The sequence below is a fragment of the Excalfactoria chinensis genome, chromosome 22 (genome assembly GCF_039878825.1).
Source record: "Excalfactoria chinensis isolate bCotChi1 chromosome 22, bCotChi1.hap2, whole genome shotgun sequence".
Lineage (NCBI taxonomy): Eukaryota > Metazoa > Chordata > Aves > Galliformes > Phasianidae > Excalfactoria > Excalfactoria chinensis.
In genome coordinates this window covers 4,436,691-4,461,121 of record NC_092846.1, presented here as the reverse complement: position 1 = coordinate 4,461,121, position 24,431 = coordinate 4,436,691, and the positions used below count along the sequence as shown (strand labels likewise).

The window sequence follows — 24,431 nt, the reverse complement described above, 5'->3', positions numbered from 1 at the left end:
CGTGGTCCTTGGGTAGATATAAAGGCAGAAGGCATTTGTCCTCATTACGCTGCCGTGAATGAGATGGGTTGAGGCATTTCTGGGATGCTCAGGGAATGTAACGAGCATCACAGCACACAGCAGTGAGAGACAAGGAAGGAAACCACCGAGGGATGGAGGCAGCAGCTGAGTTAATGCATTCAGCTGCCTCTTACACCCAAACAACACACAGAGCTTTGGCATTCGTTGTGACAGCTCTGGTGACCCCCTGCAAGGGGCTCAGGGACCTGCAAGAGCTGGGGATGTCCTTAGGAACTCAATGGGACTTGGTGGCATCAGCAGCACCCCATGGCAGAATGGACATCCCATGGCAGCAACATCCCATGGAAGAACCAACATGCCATGGAAGGACCAGCATCCCATGGCAACACTGATACCCCATGGCAGCACTAACACACGTGGTGCAGCAGGGAAACTCACCTGCAACAGCCCTGCTGCAGCACAAGGGCTCCATCTGTGCCTTCTTCCACCAGCTACAGAGACACAATTTGGCCTAAAATATAAAGTTGCATAACCTAATAGTGCATGTTAAATTGCCATCACTTAATACAATGGTGATTCTCATCTAATTTGGATGAAGTCAAGGGTAAAATTCTCATTAAATTACCCGACCAGAAATAGGTGTTCTCCTTCGCAAGAAGCTTCTATTTTGTTCTTTCATTTCGCGTATTAACACACCCATTTCTTTATCTTTACACTGCAAATGAGTGCAGCTATTCCTCAATTCAATGTTATTCCTTCACGTTGAATGGCAGCCTGCTCCCAGGGGGGGAGGCATCGGCTGTGCCTGATTCCTGGTTATGCTGTACCCACCCTCAGATGGTATCCAGAGCATCGCACTGAGGATGCCTGCCTCATTCTCCTGCTCTGCCATCCCACAGCACGGATGGATCTCCCAGCCTTGGCTGCCTTGATCCTGCAGGGGGTAACGGCCTTCCTGTGCTAGAAGCAGATCACATTGCCTTGCCAAGGGCTGAATTGCAGGATTCCTCCCCCAGCCGATCAAAGCGTTTCTATCATTTCCCATTCCAAAGGGCTGCGTGCAGCTGGATGGCAGCAGAAGGAACTCGCCGCTCCCTGCACAGCTCACCCCCTCCGAGGGCTTTTTATGCTGAAACCTCTGATCAGGAACCAACTTCACCCAGCGGGGCAACCGAAGGATGCCACCACGCTGTTAGAGCATCGCCTCCCCCGTCCTTTCGTTTACACTGAGGAGTAATGGAGGGGAAAATCAGCCCCAAGGACCCCAAAGTCGGCTGCGGGGCTGCGAGCAGAGGATGCTGCAGGAAGTCTCCCAGCATTAAGCACGAGTCCCTGAGATGTGCCGCTGCTTGGCAGCTCTCGGATTATTTACGGCCTTTTATGCAGAACAAACCTGCCTGCCTCCACAGGCATCCCCATCCGCTGGCAAACAAGGTGACATGAAAAGCGTTATGAATAACACATGGAAACAGAAAATAAGGCAGATATTACAAGGCAGGAGCGAGGAGAGCAACCACTTAAATAATTCTGCTGCATTGCCACCTGTCATCCATTATTGAGCAGGGCAGGGTGCAGCTCAGAGCATGGACTGCTCAGTGACAGCGTGAGGCAGGTGCAGTTCTAACGCTGACATGGAATCATACCCTCCATCCCAAAACTGCTCTTCTTGAAAGCCAATGGAAGGCTCGGTGGGAAGATCAGCTCAGATTGAAGGCGAGGAGCTCAGCATCCTTTGGAAATGCATCTCCCAGCCACACTCATGCACTGACATGCAGTGCAGCACAGAGCTGGGCCAGCATCAGCCCAATGAGCAGCAGTGCTCCAGCCAACCCACCCAGCGCCCAAAGCAGAGAGAATGAATGCAACCATTACCAAAACCAAACAAACAACAATGAAAAGCATCACTTAATTTCATAAGCAAGACTGTGACAGCAGTAAATGTTATCATCTTCCAGCAGAGATTGCAACTAAATGTAGTTATGGACCAACTATGGCCAAACATGCCTGCACTGCCATTCATTGACATTGCTGATCCCCCCCAAGCATATGCTGCAATTCGATGACACCCAAGCAAAGCTGTTTGCCAACCACCGAGAGCTTCCTTCCATTCTATGACTCCTTTTTTGTTACCGACACAGCCATCAGATATAAATATTTCCAACCATCTCACTCCATAAAGCCAAGGGCAGCACGACCCTTCCTGCCTTCCAGCCATTCCATTCCAGGCTGCCATCCTGCTGGGTGCTCTACACCTCCCATGCTGGGAATGGGCCCAGGTGGGATCCCCTCCATCCCATCCCATCCCCAGCCAAAAGAATTGTGTCGTGCTGCCTCATTCCGACTCTCGAGTGCCAAATCTTCCTATAGTGATATCAGTAATCTCAGCTGCAATATTTCTCTTGCCAGATTTCTCATTCTTAATAGCAGGGCATAATTAGCGCTAATTAATATGAAATGCAGTTGAGTAAGAATTCCACTAGTTTCCCCTGCTGCTTTATCTCATCAACTCAGACTCACTGCAGCGATGGCTGCTTCATCCACAGCGACCAGGGCAGGGGATGAACCAACTCAGGTGGGCTCAGTTGTGGGCTCAGCTGTGGGCTCTCCCAATCTTTTCTAGTTGCTGGTGTTTCTTTTTTCCTTTTCTCAGTCTTCCCAAGTCAAGAGAAATGAATAATGCATTTCCCCCCATAGCACTGAGCTGGAAATTCTCCTTGCAGTGCTTGAAACGTTTCTGAAGAGCAGAATCACCCCGGCTGCTGCTGGCTCCCAATTCCCTCCCCTTAAGCTGCAAATCCTTGCTTAAGTAACACCAAAATGTGTCACGTTTGGGTTCTTCATTTAGGTGCAGATCTCCTGTGGATGCTGCTCAGCCAGCAGCCCCCCATGCTGTGCACAGGCCCAGGGTGAGGGTTGCACACAGATCCAATGGAGATCCTATGGGAAACCACGACTTGTAGGAGCTGAAGGGCATCGATGTGTGCTGAGACCGTCCTGCCTTGTGGGTGCTGATGGGGATGGAGCAGCAGGCAGAGCTCAGCCCTGCTCCAAGCAATGCTGATCTCCTCCCAGCCCGGTCCCAGCCAGCCCCGCTCCCCTCCATGGTTAATTATGGCAGCATTTCATTACTCACCTCACTTGCTTCCTTCCTTTCTCCTCCACTGACAAATGAATTTCCAGGTGCTCTGTCGGGTGCTGTAGAGCGTAACCAGCACAGCCGCTGCGTGGCCGTAATTTGCTTGGACAGCTGCATCCTTTCCCCCCCCCACCTCCAACAGCAGCAAAAGGACCTTCCTCCCATCCCTCATCCTCACCCTGCTCACTCACAATGCTGAGCCCCAAAACTCAGTTGTGTGGGGCTCCCAGCACAGCAGGATCGAATCCCTGGTGGGTGAGTAAATAAAAGGAATAAATAAAGTAAAATAAAGGGATAGAAGGAATGACATCACGAGCCCCAACACGAGGGGCTGGATGAGGTGGGGCAGGATGGCTGCTGCACCTAATAGGGGTAATGAGGGAGGTGTTCCCATCCCTGAGATGTGCTGAACAGCCAAAGAAGCCACAGTTGTGGGTGGGGAGTTACACATGGGGCAGCCCTGGAGCTGATGGCTCCTTTACAGAGCGCTGATAGGAATTGCTGCTCATTAGCAGTGCTGGCTAAATTAGGGCAAAAAAGGGCCAGATGAGCCAACACGGGCTGATGTTCTTCATTGGTTTCTAAGGTGGGCTGTTGGGAAGTGCTGGGAGCCCTGAGGTGGGTGAGCTCCATCTCTTTCAGTAGTGAGGAGGAGATATAAACCAGCTTCAAGGGTTTTGTTTGTCCCTCGGAGGTTCTTGTTTAAGTAGCTGTTTTCAAAGCAGCTTTAACTGGGGGATCCGTGGGCTCCCAGCACAGCAAGCAGCCATAAGCGCCCTGCTGGGGGTGAGAGGAGCAGCAATAAGAGCACAGCTGGAACCGCATCACAACTGATCAGTGCAGAGCAGGTGAGCAGAGAGGAGGGCACTGATGGGCAGCAGGCAGATGTCGGCTCAGCTCAGCTCCTCGTGGATGAGCCCGTGGTGCAGAATGAGTCCAAACAGGGGCTGCCCTCCCAGGGCATCACTTGGGGATGGCAGAGAGAGCAGAGCTGAGCTGCTGCAGCACAGAACCTCCAGCCTTGCTGTGTCCCAGCCATGCATGGCGTCAAGTGCAGCTCTGCATGCAGGCAGTCCTGGAAGGGAACTTGGACAGCACGTGAAAAAAAGCACCAGAAAATAATAATAATACTAATATATATGTATATATATATATATATCTATATATGTAAGAAAAGCAATGCAAAAATTTATAGTTTATTTTAATTCAAAAATTTAAAATAGCTTTCAAATTCAGTAAAGTATGCCTGGACACAATGAAAAGCCTCATATACAGAGACAGATAAATTAAAGTGGATACATAGCAGACAAGCCGAGTGTACGCCTAGATTACATATTTACACCGTCATGTAAACCAGATTTATACATTGGATTACCTTTACAAAAAGAAGCTGATCCTCCACTGCCGCTTACTACAGGAATGAAAAACCATTTACATTGTGTCTCTTTGACTGTACAAACTTTTGCTTCATAAAAATAAATCTCTGTACAAAAGAGTTTTTTTTTTTCTATTTTTTTTTCTATTTTTTTTCTATTTTTTTTCTATTTTTTTTTCTATTCTTTTCTATTTTTTTTTCATATTTTTTTTTTCCTTTTTTTTGGCTTTTTCTTTTCTCTTTTGGAACACAATGCGAGTCCTCCGGGCACAGGGATGGCTGTTATGAATGGCACACATCTCAGCCCAGCCAGCCTGCAAAAAAACGGGATCAGACCCCTCTTTCTCTGCCTTTGTTGCTTGGGAACAGTAGAAAATGGTACATAATAGCAGCCAATCTTGTGTAAGGGCAGCTCCTGCTCTCCCTGCTTTGCTGTTTGATGCATCTCGGGCTTGTTTCACACACCTTGACACGAGCTTCTCCTTGCTATTACATTGATTGAGTGGGATCGCACCGAGGGGCAAATTGAAGCCCTGCTGCTGTGGGATGCTGCAAGGTCTGTGCTGACACGGGAGCCAGGATGGTGCAATCATTGGCACAGGGGGCTGCAAAAGGGTGCAGCTTTAAGGACTTGTTGTGCAAGGGAGCCTGGTCTGTTCCCTGTTATGGGGACCTGGCAAAGGCAAGGAAGAATAGGCTGTGGGTTTGGATAAGGGTGGAAACCAAAGAATAACTCAGGTTTGGGAGGGGCCTCTGAAGTCAAATAGGGAACCAGAGAGCAAAGGTGAAGCCAGGAACCAGCTGTATCTCTGCATACAGGAAGAAGAGAACCAGGGAAATGTCCTGATCTCAGTTACATCAGTGAAAAGGAAGGGCAGCCCCCAACTTCACTGCAGCAGATCAGCTGAAGCAGAGGAACTGGACACAGCTGAGCCCTGGCCCCCAGACCCTCACTCAGGGATCCCTCTTCTTGCCCTGGAGGCTGCATCTTGTGAGCTGGGGATGCTCAGGAAAGGGCAGCTATCCATCCCAGCAGCCCCTCCTGGCTACCCAGAGGAGCTCAGGCCCAACAAGCAGCTTTCTGGTTACCTTCCTCACCTGGTTGTTTGGCACGAGTTGGGAGAAGCTCTGCAGCAATGCAGGAGTGACCCTGAGCTGTCTGTGCACCCACTGCAGCGTGGGCTCCAGCTCATGTCTGCTTCCACCCACCTCTCAGGTACAAATCACAGCACCTTTGCGATGCTTGGAGGAGCAGATGGCATTTTTTGGCAGGCTGGCTGTTCAGACCATAGGCTGGAGAAATGCTGCTTATTCTAAGGGCACTGAATGAGAGACAGAAGTGGAAAAACAAAACCAAACCAAAACACAACCCAATATATATTTATACATACACACACGGTAAAAGAATAAACAACACATAAAAAACTACCCTGTGGTTTTCATCAGACAGAACCTCAGCTGACATCAGGCAGGGAAGAGCCAGTGCTCAAACACAAGCAGAGATGTAAACACCACTCCATTTGTTTTAATTATTTTCCCTTCAAGTTTTCTGTAAGAAAAAGCTGTTTCATTGACTTACTGCTTGAAGTCAACAGTATTTCAGAGAGGTGCTCGACTTACAGTGTGGTAAAATGGCACTGTTGCCTCCTTGGACTCCAGCGTGGTTCAAGAAACAGTGACTCAAAGCAAACAGACTAAACCCCTAAATCAACAGGAGCAGCTCTCCTCTTTATTAGAGGAGGACATCACAAAGCACCGCTCTTTTATAAGGGAGGAAAAATGTCAAGTCCCCTTATCTGTTCTCATGAAAGCCAAGCCAACCTTTCCGCCCCTGGGAAATAAAGGGAAGAGCTTTGGATAGAAATTAAAACTCTTATTGCGTTGCCATTTGGAGGATCAATATGGAAAGGGCAAAGGCTTTTGAATGCAACTAGTTTTGAGGGGGGGGGGGAAGATCAGTATTTGTTATTTTTAAAGAGGTTTTTGTCCCTTCACGTCTGTCAGCAGGTTTCTTATGAGGGTGTTTGGGCACAGCTGACGTGGGCAGCCGCCTGCAGGAGCCAGGGATGGAGGGATGTTCCCTCAGCAGCCCTTGAAAGCGGCTTCAGGCTCAAAGAGGCTTCGTGTAAATGGACACGAGGGCAGAAGAAACCCAAACTCAACAAAAAAAAGTACCCAGGAAAATTAAATATAAGGAAGGGGAGAAAGGCTTGAAAAGTTTTCCCATTGGAAAAGTCCCACCTGGAAACTTCTGCAAACCAACAGATAACTGAGAAAACTAAAGACAAAGCAAATGCTCATCTTGTCCCCACACTGCTATTTCCCATCACCTCCAGTCAGCACTTCGTGCAGTGCAACCCGGCTTCCTCCCCACCTGTCCAAGATCCTCCAAAAGCGGAGGAGGCCCCACGTACCCCCCTGCTCCCTGCAGCACACTGAGCCCATCACCTCCCTTCCACGGCCCTCCACTTCCCCAGGTCTCACTACCAAGCTGGTGCCCACTGGGAGGGTGGGAGAGAGGAGCTGTGCAGAGCAGATGTTTGCTTGGCTTCGTGATCCATGGCAGGACGTGGAGGGTGGGCGAGGATGATGGAGCAGACTCTCAGGAGTTAAACACAAAGTCCAACAAGGTGTAGCAGCTTCTCCACAGCCTCAACAAGATCGGAAGGAGGGAGATGGGAGGGAATGGACGGAGACTTGTGAGGTGAAACACAATCATTTGCTAGATACCGACCCTGCAGGAATCTGGAACAGTGGGAAGGGTGAAAGAAAGAGTTTGTCAGTGCACACAGGAATGCTGAGAGAACCCACAATAGCTTTGTTATCTCTAAGTGGGAACTTGCCAGTCTAAAAGTGCCCCCGAGGGCTGCCTGGAGCTTTTGACTACAAGCTGCTTAGTCCTCTATGGCCTATGTGGTGGAACTTCCAGCCCCCTTGGCTCACCCTCCTCTGTATCTTTTGTAGCACTGAACAAAATGTCTGTGACCGTACAGTGCATGGTCTCCTATAGAGATTTGTTTCTTTGCTCTCATCACAGGGATATTTGGTTTGCCATTGCTTCCAAGAGGCCACGTTCCAGCTGAGCACCAGACCCCAGAGATGGCAATTCTGGTTTGGGCTGTGCCCAGGGCAGAGATCTGTTGTGCAATCCAAAGCACAGAGCACTCCTTTGAACCACACTGATCCAGCTTAAGGCAAACACAAGGCTCTGACAGCCTGACAGTGAGAAGGAGACACCGTGGGGGTCAGCAGCACCCAGACCCCCCCCAACAGAAGAGCAGGCTTTTATCCACAACCAGTTTCCCCAGGCTGAGCTATGGGTGGCACCGTTCCACTCTCATGTCCCCTCCGTGCCCACTCACCAAGCAGGGGATGAGTGCTATACAGCTGTGCACACAGTGCTGACTGTGAACTCTGTCTCGTTGGCCATGATGTCTGTGGGCTGCAGGTTTCGGTCGTACATGGGGTTTTCAAACGTCGCTCTGACGCTGGTGTTTTCATGGCCCGCGTAGCCATTGAATGGGACTTTGGGTCTTCTCCTGTAGGGTGCCAGAAAGAAAAACACAGAGAGGTCACGGCTGCTCCTGCTGCAGCCCATGGGATAGCACTGATGAAGTCAATGGGAAAGAAAAAAGCTGCTTTTGAACAAGGTAAACACCTGCGGGAAAGGCAGGAGGGATCTACAGCAAATTGTATTACAGATGTGTGGTACAGGAAGCTCTCTGGGCTTTGCCATAGTCCTGCGTGTGCTCTTTCTGCACAGCATCCAGTCCACACAATGCTTTAAGTGCAGTAACATTCCCACAGCAACGCACAGATCAGGAGAAAGGAATCATTTACAACATACGCAAAGCCCAAGTATGAAATTTACTTTGCCTTATCCTCCTTAACGTTGCCACAAATCTCGCTGATTGCCATAAAAGCCCTCAGCACTCTGCTCTCCCAACACCCCTTCATTTCTGGGCACTTTTGCTCTATTACTTCTTTTCCTTTTTTCCCCTCTTTCTGAACTAAATGAGAAACCGGGTCCGGAGGGAGAGCTTTTAAGACAAGCTCACAAATACTTCTGTCAGCCCTCTGATTTTGTTTCACTTACCACGTCGTTCCTGAAACCCACCTGTGTTTGTAGAGATAAAGCACAAACCCTGCAATAATCAGGGCTATGAAAGGCACAAGAATGGCAGCTGCCACAGAACTGCTGTTGGATGCAAAATGGTGTCCTATCGATTCCGGATCGTTTTCCATCATGCTGACGTCTGAAACACAACAAAAATAACCAGGTTTCAAAGCAGTGCTGCAGGAAGTGGGGTTTGTTTGAGTTACACCTTCAACAACACAACTACAGGGTTACAAGTGGTGCCGTGAAAGGTAAATCAAAAGCTTCTGACTCGCAGGAAGAATGGGTTGGAGATCGAGCCCAGCTTACTTCATCATCATTTATTGAAGGGCGTGATTAAAAACAGATGTAAACGGATTAACCTGACTGATTTGGCCCAGCAGGGTTGAAAATTAATGCCAGGGACAGTAGAAACGTTTCCTGCTCCGTAACCTCCACTGCCACCACAATGCAGCTGTCAGCAATTAAGGCAAGAAGAACAAGTAGTCACAGGAAGGTTACCCAGTCTCTGAAGACCAAACTGCCCGAACCCTTTGCCACGCACAAAGCCCTGGTACACAAACGTGCCGCTGGATGACTCTGATGAGACCTGGAACGACACGAGAGCGGAGATAACAGATCTGATCAACGCTTCCCTGGGGTCACAGCACCCATCTTGTCAAAGTCTCTTTCAACTTCACGCACAGCAGTTAATTTAATTCCATTCCCTGGCAAAACATGACATCTTTTTAGAAGTCTAACTGCCCAGCAACTTGTTAAGACTCTCACATCCCGAGGGGAGAAAGCATCTTGTTTGTGATAAGGAGCAGAATGTGCTGCTGATTCAGCAGGGATAGCGATGCCCTGAGCTACAGCTGACCACGGGTCAATGAGATGCACGCTGCCTGTGAGCTCCAGTGGGTCTCTCAGGGCATGGGAAGCTACCAGGCATAGAAATCGGGCTGAGAAGCTGCCTCCAAAAGGAAAGATTAGCTCTTCTAATGTGATGCTTAGCAGATATAAATGAAATGAATTGCGTTGGTTTCTCCTCTGGTGTTATCTGGAAGACCTGCAGATAACCAGGCACAGATAACCGAACACACAGCTGCAGTGCGGGAGAGCTGACTGCATGTGGAACATTATCTCACTACTGGAAGGATGCAGGCAGGTCACTGGAGGATAACAGCCTCATTTGGGGAGTTACGCCCCCAGCTGCAGTGAGAGGAAAGCTGGGGTTACAACAGCAATGACAAGAGTTGGGTGCACATCCTATATGAGGTGTCCAAGCACTTACGTGTCCATCCAGAGCCCATTTATCATTTTTGAACTTGTTCACAAAGATCTCCAGTGGCCCCATAATCTGATAGACCTGGAGGAGCAGGTGCACCTCTTCTTTCTTGTAGATGCCTGGAAAATAAGTGCCTTTTAACCACTGGATCACAGCGTCTCAATTCAAATTTGAAGCGATTCACTTTCTCAGAGTGGGCAGCAACTCTTCCAATGCTCTTCAGTGGGATCACCTGGAACCACACCACAAGTTCTCAACCTCACATCTGTCCCCCAGGATACTGAGGACATTTGGCACGTGAGAAGCAATTCAGCTGTGAATATTTCGTATGTGACACCAGATCAGTGACACCGTGTCCCTCTGGGGGGTAGAGACAAGGGGGATTCACACCATTTAATTGCATGGATAACGTTACAGGTCAGTGTTGTGCTGCTTTCCAGGGTGAGTCAAAGCAAACTCAGGCACAGGATTCGTTTATCTGGGTCCACTCAAAGACTGGAGACCTCCCACTTCTGCCCAGCTCTATCACGAAGCCCAGACCACTCAGAGCACACTGCCCCCTGCCCAGCAATACCATTAACTACAGTGCAGTGAGTGTAAATCCCAACAAACAGCCACGTTGGTTCCCTCACCAGAAACCTGGAGCTCCACGCCGCTGTGGTCTATCAAAGTGGCATTGACTTTACTGGTGACAGGGTCGAAGCTGGTGACAGACAGCATTGCAGGCTGCTTTTTCCCCATGTATTCATAGGAGCCTTTCCAAAGGGAATTCCTTGCAAACACGTCAGCAGGCACTACAAAGCACAGCAAGAGGGGACAGAGAAACACCAGATACGATCATCATACGTTCCTATGATCACTGCCAGCTGTTTTCCTTTCTCAGAAATCAAAATGGAGAGGAATTCTCCTTGAATTCAACAGTATGTCTGTAAATAGCTCCAATCCCACCCGTTCTCTGTGCTATCATCACCGAGTACAAAGCCAAAGAGAGGAGAACAAACGTGCTGCTGACTTTCATTTTGGTGTTTTGACACAAAAAAAAGAACCCACCCAAGTTTTAAAAACAAACAAAACCCCAAAACAGGTTCCTAGGAAAAGCCAGCACAGACCTGCAACAAAGCAAAGCCAAACACAAAACCAAAGCTTGAAAAAAGCTCTGATGTAAAATATCCCACAGGGCTTCAGCCTGGTGAGAGCAGCGATGCTGGTGCTCCACTCCTAAAGGTGCCTGTTTCTCTCCAGCAAAGCATGAAGGAAGGGGATGGGGCACACAGGCTGCTCCCACCAACCCAGCAGTGTGAGGTGTGCAGGATCAGCTGCTTTGCTGGCTGCTCCTTTGCCATAGAGCCAGCCCTGCCACGTACCTGACAGCTTGGAGAGCGGCGGGTCCCGCGCAGTGCCCACCGGGCGGCCACTGGGGCGGATGTCAGCTGGAAGAGAGGAAGGAACCCAGGGCTGAATGAACATCGCTGCACCTGCCTCTGCTGGGACATTCATGCTCATAAAGGACAGCCTCCACCTGACACTGCTTGAGCACATAACTGGGCTATCCACCACACAAGAACTTCAGATGGGTTCAAGACTGCATGATCTTGAACCAAGAGTTGAGCTTCAAGGCACGTAATGCATAGGTAAGGTACAGACCAGGTCCAGCTTATGCAGATGTTTCTAAGTCCAAAACATCAAGCAGAAAATCCCCTCTATTCTGCCTGTTTGCTGGGATCCACGCTGTGGTTGCTGCAACCAGCTCAGCCACGCCAACCCATGGCTTCTCTATACACCCACATAACTCTTTTCTCTCAGGCTACAAATCTCCCCTCTGCAGAGATGGAGGCCAAAGCCAAAGCCATGATGCTCAGAGCTCTTACCGAGACAGATGGGAGGCTTCCCCGTCCAGCTGCCATCTGCTTTGCAGGTCCGATGCTCAGACCCTCCGGTGAGGTAGTACCCACTCTGACAGGAATAGATCAAGGTGTAGCCCAGAGACGGCAAATCCAGAGCCCCGACGTTGGCGTGCGAGGGGGTCTCAGGCTGCTTACAGTGGTGAGCTGCAAAGCACAAAACCAGAGTTGTGATACAGCAGGCAGCTACACTCAGAAAGGCAGAAGAGTCCCCAGCAATGTCAGCTGGGAGACAGAGCTCTCAGAAGGGAGTTCTTCAGCAAAAGCTTTCTCTGCTCACTGAGGGACACAGTGCCATGCCTGGATTTCTACCAGCCAGAGGAATTAATGAGACCATTTCCCATGCTTTGCTGCCAGATTGCTCTTCCTATCTGAAGTTCTCAGGGGATCCTACACTCTGTTCCAGCCTCTATGAACTCAACATCAGGCTCCATTATCCCTCCCCTTTTCAGGAAAAGAAGCCAAAACCCAACGATGCTGAGGACCTTGTGCCTGACACGTGGAGGAGGAGAAAGCTCTGCTCACCTTCTCAGAGCTGTGCGGGAGTTTGAGCCTGTGATTAGATGGCCATTTCTGCATCCCAGCAGGGATGGGAGTGTTTGTGATGCCATCCCTTGCAGCTGCAGGGTCAGGAATAGAAACTGAGCAGCCGCTTTCCTCCTCCCTTTTAACTTTCATGGACTAAATGCAGCCCTGCAGGAGGCCCAGCAAACTATGCCAGCAATTCCAGTGGGTGAACCACAGGTCTGCTTTTGGATAACCTCACTTCATAGGACCATTGTCCTACTGCTAATTTGCACCTACTTATCCACAGCATCACACAGCAAGTCCTCAGGAGTGTGCAATAACCACCAATTCCTATCACAGCTCAATTAGTTCCAGGATTTGGCCACAGGGATCCAGGCTGAGCTCGTCCAGCTGCTGCCACCAGAGAGCGCCTGGCTGTGCTGCTGGTAATGTGTCACCACTTGTCCCTAGAAGTTATGGCCCAGGGCTCATCAATCAGGGGCCAGGAAGCTCGCTCGCACCCACGCTGTAAATTTCCCCTTTCTGTAGCTCTCAAAGTGCCCATGAATGAAAACAAATCCTCAGCAGCCTTCGCGGGGTATTATCTTCATCCTCGTTTTACAGAAGATGAAAAATAAAACCCAGAAAGGCTCAGAGAGTGATGGAGCTCACACAGCCATAATGCTGCATCCCACAGCCCCACACTGTGTCAGCAGCGACCACATCCAGCTCCATGCTGCAGGCGTAGGAGGCAACAAGTCAGCAGCACGAGGAGTACAAAACACCTCCTGTTTCAACGCACCTCGCGCCAGGAGCACAATCCCATTCACACTCACAGCTGCTGTGCAGCCCTGCCATCTTCCCTGCAGTGAGTGGTGAGGAAGGGCAGCTGCCTCCCAGCAGCACAGCCTCTCTTCCCCAGTTCTGCTGCTCAGAGGTTTTAAAGCCCCCCCCGGCTGCTCTCATGTGCACCCCTGGGGTCTGTTCACTACACACATCTCACCACTATCCCTCACAAGGGAGAGGGAGAAGCTTTGTAATGCTTATGATACAGAGGGCACCGTGGATATTACAGCTTAAGTACATTAGCTCAAATTCCTTCTGGTATAGTGAGGAATGAGATGATGGACAGCTTAAAAGGAAGAGCAACACGTTATTAAAGGCAGTGAGAACACGGTTCTGCCAGGGAGCCCTTCTGGCTCAGTGTTAACTGCAGTGCCTGGAGCACCAGCTCACATCTCGGCCATCAGATGTGGTTTCAGCAGCACAAAGCAAAGTCTCACCTCAAACCACGTCTCTGAGGAAGGGACGAGCTAAAAAAATACCTCATCTGAAAGCAGAAGTGGCTGCTGGCATCATCGCGTCAGCAGAGAGATGACAGCACCGGCTCCCTTCTTCTTCAAGACTGGCTTTTTTTTCGAGCTCTTCCAAAAAATTACCAGCTCTTCAGAGCCAGCAATTCACAATGCCATCTGCAGCACCGACTGAGTGTGCCAGCAGTGACCAGCGTGCCCACAGCTCCCAGCACTTACGGACGCAGTCGGGCTGCACGCCGCTCCAGGTCAGGTTGGGCAGGCAGGTCCTGGTGGTGGAGCCCTGCAGCAGGTAGCCCTTCTGGCACTTGAAGAAAATCATGCTTCCCACCTGTTTCCATAGGAGACAAAACATTGAGCTTGCAATGTAATTCACCCGTGCTTACCCTGTGCCCACCGTCCTGCCAGAGCCTGCTGTCACACAGCTCCCAGAGCAGCTGGGAACTGGGCAGAGGGTTCTTCCGTTCAGTGATAAAGCTGCTGTGCCTCGAAAGCACCCAAAGCTCGCATCAGATTTAGCAAAGCCGGAAATTATTGCCAAAAAGGGACATTCAAAATAATTACCACCAACAAACAGCCCACAGCCATGGTATAAATGCCAACTTGGATTGCAGACTGCAAAAAGGATCACAAAGACTGGGAGGTGACTCCTCGACACTCGTCAGGTGGGTTCACTTTCTGCACACTGCTCACTTCTTTGTTTTTGGATTCAACAGGACAGCGGAGCTCACTCCCTGCTCCAGACAGACCAGATGTGTCACTGTGTGGCTGTGAGCTCTGCTACTGCAACAGGATTTGCTGTTAAACCTAAATACACTGGAATAAAACTGCCAGGGAGGGCTTTGAACATCCTTCCTTTCTCCCTAGCAATGCCCCTTCCCCAGGGCACCACGTTGAGGGCACACCTTCCCCTGTGCTGCATCCCATCGGCAGCCCTTACACAAGTCGGGTGTGGGTTGTCTCAGGGTTAATTAAAAACTGTGAGTAATACAATGCAAGAATTAAAACCCAGAATTAAGATAATTAATTAGCAGCAAAACTGAAAGGTCCTGGCGGGAGCATGGAAGGCAGTATCCCAGCCCTGCACCCAGCTCTGCGGCAGCAGCAGCAGGCACCCATGGGTGCAGGCTGGGCTGACCCCCTCCTTCACACTGTACAGACTACAAAAGCCACCGATGGAATTTAGTCTGACAATGAAAGGAAACTGTGTCTCTGATCTGAATGCTAATTACGTGATAACTATTAATTAGCATCATAATTAATACCATAAATAACGCATTCTTAGCTAACGTCCTACCACCGCTCAGTGCACACAGGGCACCGTGCGATGCCCTCTACCCACGGCAGCCCCAGCAGTACCTGATAGCCCTGCGAGTTGTTCTGCATCCCAAAGAGTGGCACGCCGGGGTCTGCACACGTGGTCAGGGTTGGGTCTGGGGGCAGAGCAGAGGTGGTGTGTTAAGGGAGCAGCTCTTGGAAGCCACACCAGAACTTGGAGCAGTTATGTCACCACAGAGCCCAGGAGTTCAAGACTGCAGCCATAGTTTTCAATTGGCGCAGAACACCGCGACTAATTATCATTATAGACCTCTCCGAGGCTTCAAAGGATTCTGGGAGCCCCAGGAAACAGTCACATGAAGCATGCCTGGAGATTTCAACCTGAATACCAACATCATAGCCAGGCAAAGCAATCTGTAGGACTTCATCCTCTGTATACATCAACCTTCATGTTCTACGAGCTGCTGCTCTGCCATTCTGGATAGAATTCAAAGGCAGCAGAGAACACAGGAGCTCTCGTGTGCACATTGGGGCAGAAGTGCTGTCAATTCCACGTTCAGGCCCAGAAATGGGACTTAAAACCCAGAAATGAAAGAGAACAACAGCAGCAAACCGACCCACCTTCCTGCAAACGAAAATGCAGACCAACACTGCTCCACCTGCAGGCACAGGCCAGAGGAGGTGCCCTTACCTATGCAGCTGGGCTGGGTCCCACTCCAGGTACCGTCGGACTGGCAGAACCGGCGTGCTGAGCCCACCAGCACCATTGGGGCCAGGCAGGAGAAGGACACAGAGGAGCGGTACGTGAAGCCTCGATCCTCCCTCCGGCCCTGGGCAGGGATCCCTGGGTCTCCACAGAACACAGCTGCAACAGCAGAGAGCAGGGGGTGGTGATAACCTCCCCGAGAGCAAGCAATGCTAACACACCACCAATAGGTCTATTAATGGGCCAAAGCTCGCTGCTCACTAGCACAGAGCTCAGCGACTGACCAGGGGATGATTGGTGGCAGGAGGCGTTGCTGGCTGCTTTCCTTCTAATTCCCTCTTTTTGCCAATTGCTGTTAATTAACTTCCACTTCTCCCCATCTTTTTCCCTTTCTTTTTTCCCCCCCTAGCAGCACGCTTAGCTTTAAAACATGTCCCTAATTGCATGATGTCAAATTACTACATGGTTCCGTGTCACACAGAAAGCCCACTAATTATACGAGATCCAGGGAAGGGTGCAAGGAACACAGCGAGGGCTTTGTGTGACTTAATACGAAAATGGCTATTGTGCAGCTGCCAGCCATTCAGCCAAGAAAAGAAACTCAAATCTGCCTTTATCACTATGAGACGTTTAACTAATTTTTTTGCATTAGCCATTAAATGGAGTACACAGGTTTCCAAGAGCCAAAGCTCCGTCTTCACAAAACGACCCTCATTTCTGCTGCGACTCCATGGTGCCCTTTGCCAAAGAGCTTTTCTCACCACCTCTGACAGTGATTTCTGAACTCAAGGAGGCACGTGGATGAACAGCCACGAGTTTGAAGGATGCTACAGGAGCACAAACACGCAAGGAGCTCACACCTGTCACAAACCTGACCTCACACCTACATATAAAGGGATAGAATGAATGCATCCAGGTGGTTCAGCCCCATCCCTCTCCCAACCCACCCGGGGTGTGCAGGGCTGCCTACTCACGGAAGCATTGGGGGATCTCCCCGCTCCAGGTCCCGTTCCCCTCACAGGTGAGCACGGCAGGCAGGGAGAGCTGGTACCCCTCCAGGCAGGCGTAGCTGATGCTGGAGCCCCAGCTGAAATCCGAACCCACCACTTTGCCATTGGGGATGGCTTGTGGGGATTTGCAGACGATAGCTGAATGAAAAACAACGGCAACATGCAGCTGCTTCTCAGCAGAGTTATTTCCATTAACAAGCAAACTCGTGTAGGATCAAAGTCACGCGCTGCTCTCAAAGATCACCCCCTGGGACGGCCCTGCAGGGGGCTGTGCAAACTTCCCCAGCTGCGTGTGCAGTTGTGAACCCTCGGATTTTACTTTGAAGCTTGGAATTAATGGAATCCCAGATCTCTGAGCCTGTGTTCGCTTCCAAGCGAAGGAAGGATCCATCCTGACTTAGTGCAAAAACTCATCTAAGGCTCCCTGAAAGATTCATGCATTTTGGACAACCTGGCTGAGTCTCAGATTAGCAGCTGAATCAATAACCAGTCTGTATTTCATTCACTCCAGGGTGTTTTAATGTGACATTTTTGCAGCGCTTTGCTTTTCAGCTCAGGGGAGCACTGGGAAAGATGCTAAGCTCATGTAAATCAACCTGACCTCCAAATGAGACTGTGGCCACACTCTGTATTACTCCTGCAACATTAGCTCAGTGGTGAGAATGAAAGAGGAGTGTGAGAATTGCTCTTTACAGCCTCCGAAGGAACTGGAGTATATTTGGAATATAAACGTGGTTTGCATACATCAGAATCATGGCAGGTGAATCTTCCAGATTGCAAAAGAAGAACACAGATGCTGCTACAAGTCTTATCTACACGTGGTGGGAGAGTAAAACACCAGCAGCAGAGATCCAGCATGTTCTGCAACTGTTCTATTACTTCCCTTTCCTATCTCTGAATTACAGAGGCAGTCTCAGAACGGAGAAATAATGAAAGGAGTTTGAAGAAACATTCTTCAGACTTCCAGACGATGCTCAAAAAGCGTGTGCCTGTGAAACAGGAAGCCCCCATTGGAGCCTGATCTGTGTTCTTGTGAAGAGTCACTTAGCTCTCAGCACTCCACTCTTCCTTTTCCCCATAGGGAAGATAGCAATTCCCACCCTCTCAGGCATGTTGTGATGACTGATAGACCTAAAGCTGGCACGGCCTTCATGCTCTGCTGACAAATTGGGTGAGTGCTGTAAACATGGGAGAAAGAGTGAACGACAGGACCAAGCAACTCCCAGGTGTGCTCGGGCACTGCGCTGCAGCTCATGGAACCACAGAATCATTAAGGATTGGAAAGACCTTCACAGCCTGTACAGCTTACACCCTCCACCATTTACACCAACCAGCCTTACCCTTGCAGGCAGGTTTGGTGCCGTTCCAGGTTCGGTCTTTTGTGCACATCAGAGAGGATGCTCTGTCCGACTCCATCATGTACCCAGGCATGCACTGAAACACCACTGTTTTGTTGTAGGTAAAATCACTGCCCAGCCTAATGCCGTTGGCTGGCACACCTGGGTCACCACAGTTGATCACTGCCAAAAGAAGAGAAAGAAGCATTTCTGGCCTCACCATCCCTCATCTCATGGTCCCAAACACTTTTCAGAGCAGGATACAACCCCCTCATTGCAAAGCAGGGCTGCAGCAGGTGGAGAAAACTTAGAGGGCTCCCTTCAGCCAGCGGGAAAATACAAACACAGAGCAAGAGTTTCCCATTAGGCAGCCACAGGGGCTGCAGGCAGAGGGATGGCCGACACCAGGCAGCTCAGCTGAGTTTCTGTGAGCACACAGTGCCCAGCATTTCCCAGTTTGGCACCCAGGGCTCCATCCCAGTGCTCACCTGTGCACTCTGGGCTGGTGCCGGTCCACGTCCCATTCACTGTGCAGTGCCTGCTCAGCACACCCGTGGAGTAATAGCCCTCCCGGCATTGGTATATGATGGAGCTGGAGAAAACCAAGCCGTCATTAAATAGAACCCTGGCGTTGCTGGGAGTGCCTGGGTTCCCACAGGAGATAACTGGAAAGCAAAACAGCAGAGTTACTACAAGGCTGAATGAATGAAAAACCAAATCAACGGGGCTTCCATCCTGCAATCAGTCGACTGTTTGCCATAAAAATGAGACCAGCTGGTGGACCAGAACACGTGGAGCTGACTCCATTCCCAGCTGGACCCACAGCTCTGCCCCACAGCACACCCTGGGGGTTGGGTGCCCCTCTGGAGCCCATGGCTTCATAGACCTCAAAGGAGTGACAGCCCTGACCTTGGAAGGGAACTCCCTGCTCCCTCCCTCCACCTGTGGTCCAGATGTAAAAGAAGCTGTAAGTGTAAGGATGAAGAGGCTTAAACTTTTAAAATCACAGATTAAATATATATGGGATCGAATCACTCAAGTGAGCAGAAAGTGGGTAAATAATTCCCTTTGGCTTCAGTGGGATATGAAAAATGAATGAGACCCCAAAAGGAAACTGGTTATGGTACTGTTTTCTAACTGAGTATAAATCCTAAAGACCCTGGAAGTCCCCCAGTCATATCTACTCACATCTCCCGAAGCATTTCAAACCCAATCATCTTCAAACTGAGTCACATTTCAAGAAAATAACCTGAAAATCAGCTGCATCAAATGGGGATTTCTTGGAGCTGCTGCTTCTTAACAAGTGAAATGTTTCAACAAATGATTATTGCAGAACTCCCCACCGTGAGGTTTCTCCGTTTGCTCCTTTATCAAAACCAGATTTGGTTCCTGCAGTTATTTTTAGGATGTCTTTTCTGTGCAAACCCCTTGCACAGCTTGCTGAATGCACTGGGTATCTCTGCCAGAGATACAGCGAGCACCCTGTGCCACGAGGAACACCAGAGAGAGCATTACCAGCTGCAAAGCAACTGCTGCCTGCTGACCAAGGGGAGCTTGGAGCTGCTGGGGAGATGCAAGCCTGCAGACAGAGATGTGATCACGACCCAAAGACCATCCTGCTGCAAGAGAGGGGAGCACCATCCCCACCAGCACGTGCACACCTCCAATGTCTGCCCACAGAATGGGATTTTCCCATTCTTCAGGCCAAAGAGAGGGATGAGAACTCGGGTTCTGAGCATCTCTAACAGGAGGTGGCACAGAGGGAACCGAACACCTGATTTCGATACCAAGGAGGAAGGTGCCTGCAAGGAGCAGCATCCTGCTCCTCAGAACATGCAGGAGGAAAGGCTGGGAGCTGCTATCACAGGGCACAGTGCATGTCTGACTCTGCTCGTGTGAACACCGTGTCCTCTGTGCTCCCCTCACTGACCTCATCTTCACCACATTGATCCTTCTTCTGGGCTTTGCTGCCACTGGAGCAGCCGGCTGAGACGCTCTCCTAATGATGTCTGACACAGCAGGCACAGCCTGAGGGGCCTCACAGCCTTTGCTCCAGGGCTGGTAATTTCCATGCTGTTTAATTTAACCAGTAACCCACATTCCACCTCACTATGCAGAAAGAAAAACAGCAGCCTGAGCCCAAATCCCAGCCCTGCCACCTCCCATGTACTCAGCAGTCAGATTGGGATGAGGCAAAACTCAGCTCCTTCCCTGCGTTATCGCTTTAAATGAACACATTTATGTCTCCTGGAATTGAGGAAGAGCAGCCAGGGCTGCATCTCATTTTGGATGCAGCTTTAATTCATCTGGTGAAACAATAAACGTTATAAAAACAACTATTCTGCTCAGCTGAGAGGGAGGAGGGAGCGTACAGGAGAGCACAAGCAATGGGCCCCTCCTGCACCGCCCCTGGGAGCATCAATTGGGCAGCAGGAAAAAGGAGAAGGAAGGAAAAACTCCACAGTGAAATTTCCATCTTCAAAACGTGCTGGAAATGAGGTAAATGAGGCCTGAAATCTGTGATTTTTAGGAAGCAAAGGGAGCTGCTCTGAGTGAGCACAACAAAACTGGAGCTGCATACAACTGACTGAAGCAGAGTCTCACGACGTGTCCCTCCAATTAACTTAATTGGAGACTATTTGTACATCACACCGAACCAGCTGTGGTTCCCTCCTGTTTCCATATTCCTTTGGCTGACACTGAAATATTCCAGCAGTGGAAAGGCACCGATTCCTTCCACCCACACTGCAGGATTTGCACGGTGTCCTCTGCACCTCCCTGCACTTACACGTCCATCTGCAGACCAAGCAGACCGAGCCCCTGTGCTCACTTTGCAGCTGATCAGGAGAGCAGTTTGCAGTGAGACCCGGTGTGTGCCAGCAGCCTGCAGAGCCCCATCAGCTCCACCTCTGCTCAACTGCAATGGCTGAGAGCTGCACACCCAGTGTCTGAGTGGGACGGCTGATGCCCCACGGAGGCACTGGGTGCTGAGCTGGGGCTCCTCCACTCCCCCTGAGTGCTCTCAGCACTGACTCTCCTTTGCCCTGAATTCAACCCCCAAATTAACCCCTCCTCTCCCTCTCCTACAAATACCTGTTCCATAAAGTTGAATGCAACACTGGAAAGTGCAGCCAGAAGAACACCTCGCAGTGCCTGCAGCTTGCTGTGAATGCAGATGATGGAGACACAGCCTGCTGCTCATCGCTGCAAATTGCTTTCCTATATTGGCCAGTCAGCACTTAACATTAAATGACTACATTATGGGCATAATGTTATTATTATTCATAAAGTATGAAAAAGGAATCCACCAGGGATCTGTATTTTGGTGCCTCCGGAACCTGACGGGTTATTTATGCTGAGATTAATGAAAAGAACCTTTCTACTGAAAGAATGGGGGAAAAAAAACCCACCCCAACCACCAAGACCTGAGCGTATTAATAACATGATTCAGTGTCTTTTCAATCAAGAGCTCCATCAATTTGGAATAAATTTCCAATTCATTTACAAGCTCTCTCTGAGCTTTTGGCTTTCATATCAGCAGGAGAGAAGCACTTGCCCAGGTCTCCCTGCATTTGGTATCCTGCTTCCTTTTGGCTTTTGTTCTCTCCCCCATTTGATTTTTAAACACTCTCATAAAACAGCAGCAGTAAGCAGCACAGCTCAGAGAACCTGGCCGGGGGTTTATCACATTGGATGATGGGGCCTTACTTGATTCCTTCAAATAGGAAAATAAGGGGTTTGGGTTTGGTTTTTTTTTGATACAAAAATCTGCTTACTGGTTTATAATTTGCACTCTGCATTTCTGCTCAATGCAAATGACTCTCACACGTGCCAGTTCCAGCTTTAACACAGGCTTGAGGCTATTCACATCATTCACTCGGATGCATTTCTTTGATAAAGCATCAATTAACTACTTAGAGGTGCTAAATCCAGCGTGCCCTACAGATATTTGGGACGTGAGGAGTTGAGGCTGCCTCACGACATGGATAGAAACGGAGTCATAGAACCACAGAATGGCCTGGGTTGAAAAGGACCACAATGATCATCTCATTTCAACCCCCTGCTGTGTGCAGGATCGCCAACCACCACACCAGGCTGCCCGGAGCCACATCCAGCCTGGCCTTGATGCGTTTCATGGTGAGCAGCCTGGCTGGGATCAGTGCTGGAGCTGTACCTTCACACTCGGGCTGCACGCCGCTCCAGGAGCCGTTGGCTTGGCACGTCCTCTCGGATGAGCCCCGCAGGGTATAGCCGGGCTCACAGCTGAACCGCACCACGCTGTCCACACCAAACTCATCCCCCAGCCCGATGCCGTGAGATGGGATCCCTGGGTCGCCACACACACCCTGGCTGCCTCCTGTTAATAAGAAGAGAGCACGACACCATCAGAACAAGCAAAAGCTCAGGGAATGGCTCTCCCCAACCCACCTGCACTGTCAGAGGACCAACACAAGGGTTATCACGTGGCTGAGTCGATTTAACTCCACGTGACACATCCCCTGACTTTGGGAGCCCGCTGCTTGTAAGCAGGTTGCAAAGTCTGGCCATAACTCCTGCATCTCGAGATGGAGTCTCACCAGCTGGAGCTGCTTTTTGAGGCAGCTGCTCCAGCAGACAGCAGCTCGATTGCCAGCATCAGTCATGTGGATGGTTTCCCTCCAAGCAGAAATTACAACATGCTCCAGGCCACCTCAGCGAGCCCTATTGTATTTGCAAAACAAGAAGCTGTTGGGTTTGGAGTGCAGAGGCGAGAGGGATCCAGCTGAGAACCATCGGCTGGTACAAGTTGTGAACACTTTGTGCTGCTGGCTCCGTGTCTGGGGATGGGAGGAAGGGAGCAGCTGGAGCGGATGCCTCGTGGGGGGCTGCTGGAGAAGGCTGGATAAATGCCCACCTCCTTGCTGCCTGGTTTGGGCTCGCACCGTGTACGCCTGCTCTTGGCTTTCTCTGCTAATGATCTGTGTAAACACAGTGAGCCCCAAGCCAGGAAGGACTATTTCACTCCAGCAGCTCGCAATGAAGGTCCCAGCTCCTGGCCCTGCTCCGATTTGCTGCAGGTACAACCTTTGTAGCGTAACATGTAATGTAAAATATAATGAACATATTCATCATCTGGGGAAAAACACTCGCTTTTAGAGAGAAGGGGGGAAATGCTCCGGGCTCAGCACTTTCCCTTCATGCTGAATTGTACCAAACCCTTTATTTCACCTTGCAGAGGCTGTCATCACACTGGAGGGATCTGCAAACCAGAGAACCTTTGGCAGGAGGTTTCATTACTCACTGCTCTGGTCACCAAGTCTGGTGTAAAACGAGGGGCCCCATTCTGGCTGCTGGGGAGAAATCCCCAACCCTGGTTCTGAGGGTGTTTGTGGGCTCCCAGTGCAGGGAGGACCCACCAGGACCCATCAGCACTGCTCTAACGCTGCTGCCACCATGTCCTTATGAAATATCACACACAACAGATGTCAGGAGGAACCCATCAGGGTAACGCTGAGCATTCCAAACATCCACCCAAAAAGACTGTAGGAGAGACGGTGAAAACCACAGGGGGAAGAGGCATGAATTAGAGCAGAAAACCCTTCAGAGCAGCTACAGATCAAGGACTCCACTCTGCAGATACAGCTCTTGAATAGGAGGCCGACTCCGCCTGATTTCGTTTTCCAAAGAAGAGGTTAAACTTGGTCAAGTACAGCTGCTAAGTCGAAGTGGCACAATTAAAGATTAACACTTGTCCCAACTGCTTTGTTGCAGCTAAGTTCGCATTTCATCTGCATCTGTGCTCTCTGCAGAACGACCGGCAGGATGGCACGGAGAGGGCTCTGCACAGCATCCTCCAGTTATTCAACATCTTTCCCCTCCACTGGAGGCCATCAGCTGGGATCCCAGTGGCAGCACATCCCTTTGTGTCCCCCATGACTCTGATTTATCCCTGCAGGGACATTTTGGCTTATCAGGATGTTTTCAGTGCAAGACCCTTCCTCGCTGGCACGGGAGCAGAGAAGGAGTCCTGATGCCAAGCTGCTTCCAGCTGATATGCTGAGACCCGGGACAACTTGTGGTGCCTCAACAGCAGATGTCAGGCCCTGGAAAAGGGCCACACATGCTCTTTTACTGGAACCCATGAGAAGGAGGGTTCAGATGCTGCATTCAGATGCAAGGGCCCAGTTTTTCACAAGACACGTTCACCATGTACAGACACCGTGCAGAGAAAACTGTAAAGCAGCAGGCTGCAGTACACCTCCTGCCACAAACATTTGCTGCAGTGATTTATTCCTCCTCTTGCAAGCTGAGTGCTTTACACTCTGCCAGTGCTTATCATCCAACTTGCAGGAGACCTGATAGCTCAGACAGTGATTTTCAGCATTCCGCCATCCAACCCCTCCCTTGCAGCACTCACATTGCTGCAGCTCAGCTCAGCTGTCGTGCTGTCCCCTCTCAGGATGAGGGCTGCAGCCTGTCCCCA

General features: G+C 50.2%; 1 protein-coding gene across 1 annotated transcript in view; it reads right to left on the bottom strand.

Annotated features, from left to right (window-relative positions):
- Positions 1–4,357: 4,357 nt before the first annotated feature.
- CSMD2 (CUB and Sushi multiple domains 2) overlaps positions 4,358–24,431 on the bottom strand; it is a 191,898-nt gene continuing 171,824 nt past the window's right edge. The window contains exons 58-72 of the mRNA XM_072355231.1: positions 22,143–22,325; positions 18,457–18,633; positions 17,972–18,151; positions 16,596–16,769; positions 15,607–15,780; positions 14,997–15,070; positions 13,857–13,968; positions 11,785–11,964; positions 11,281–11,346; positions 10,549–10,710; positions 9,923–10,035; positions 9,151–9,238; positions 8,650–8,788; positions 7,895–8,071; positions 4,358–7,277 (exon numbers count right to left, since the gene is read on the bottom strand). Coding sequence (XP_072211332.1) covers positions 7,912–8,071; positions 8,650–8,788; positions 9,151–9,238; positions 9,923–10,035; positions 10,549–10,710; positions 11,281–11,346; positions 11,785–11,964; positions 13,857–13,968; positions 14,997–15,070; positions 15,607–15,780; positions 16,596–16,769; positions 17,972–18,151; positions 18,457–18,633; positions 22,143–22,325 — 1,982 coding nt within the window. The 3' untranslated portion in view covers positions 4,358–7,277; positions 7,895–7,911. The remainder of the gene's footprint in view (positions 7,278–7,894; positions 8,072–8,649; positions 8,789–9,150; positions 9,239–9,922; positions 10,036–10,548; positions 10,711–11,280; positions 11,347–11,784; positions 11,965–13,856; positions 13,969–14,996; positions 15,071–15,606; positions 15,781–16,595; positions 16,770–17,971; positions 18,152–18,456; positions 18,634–22,142; positions 22,326–24,431) is intronic.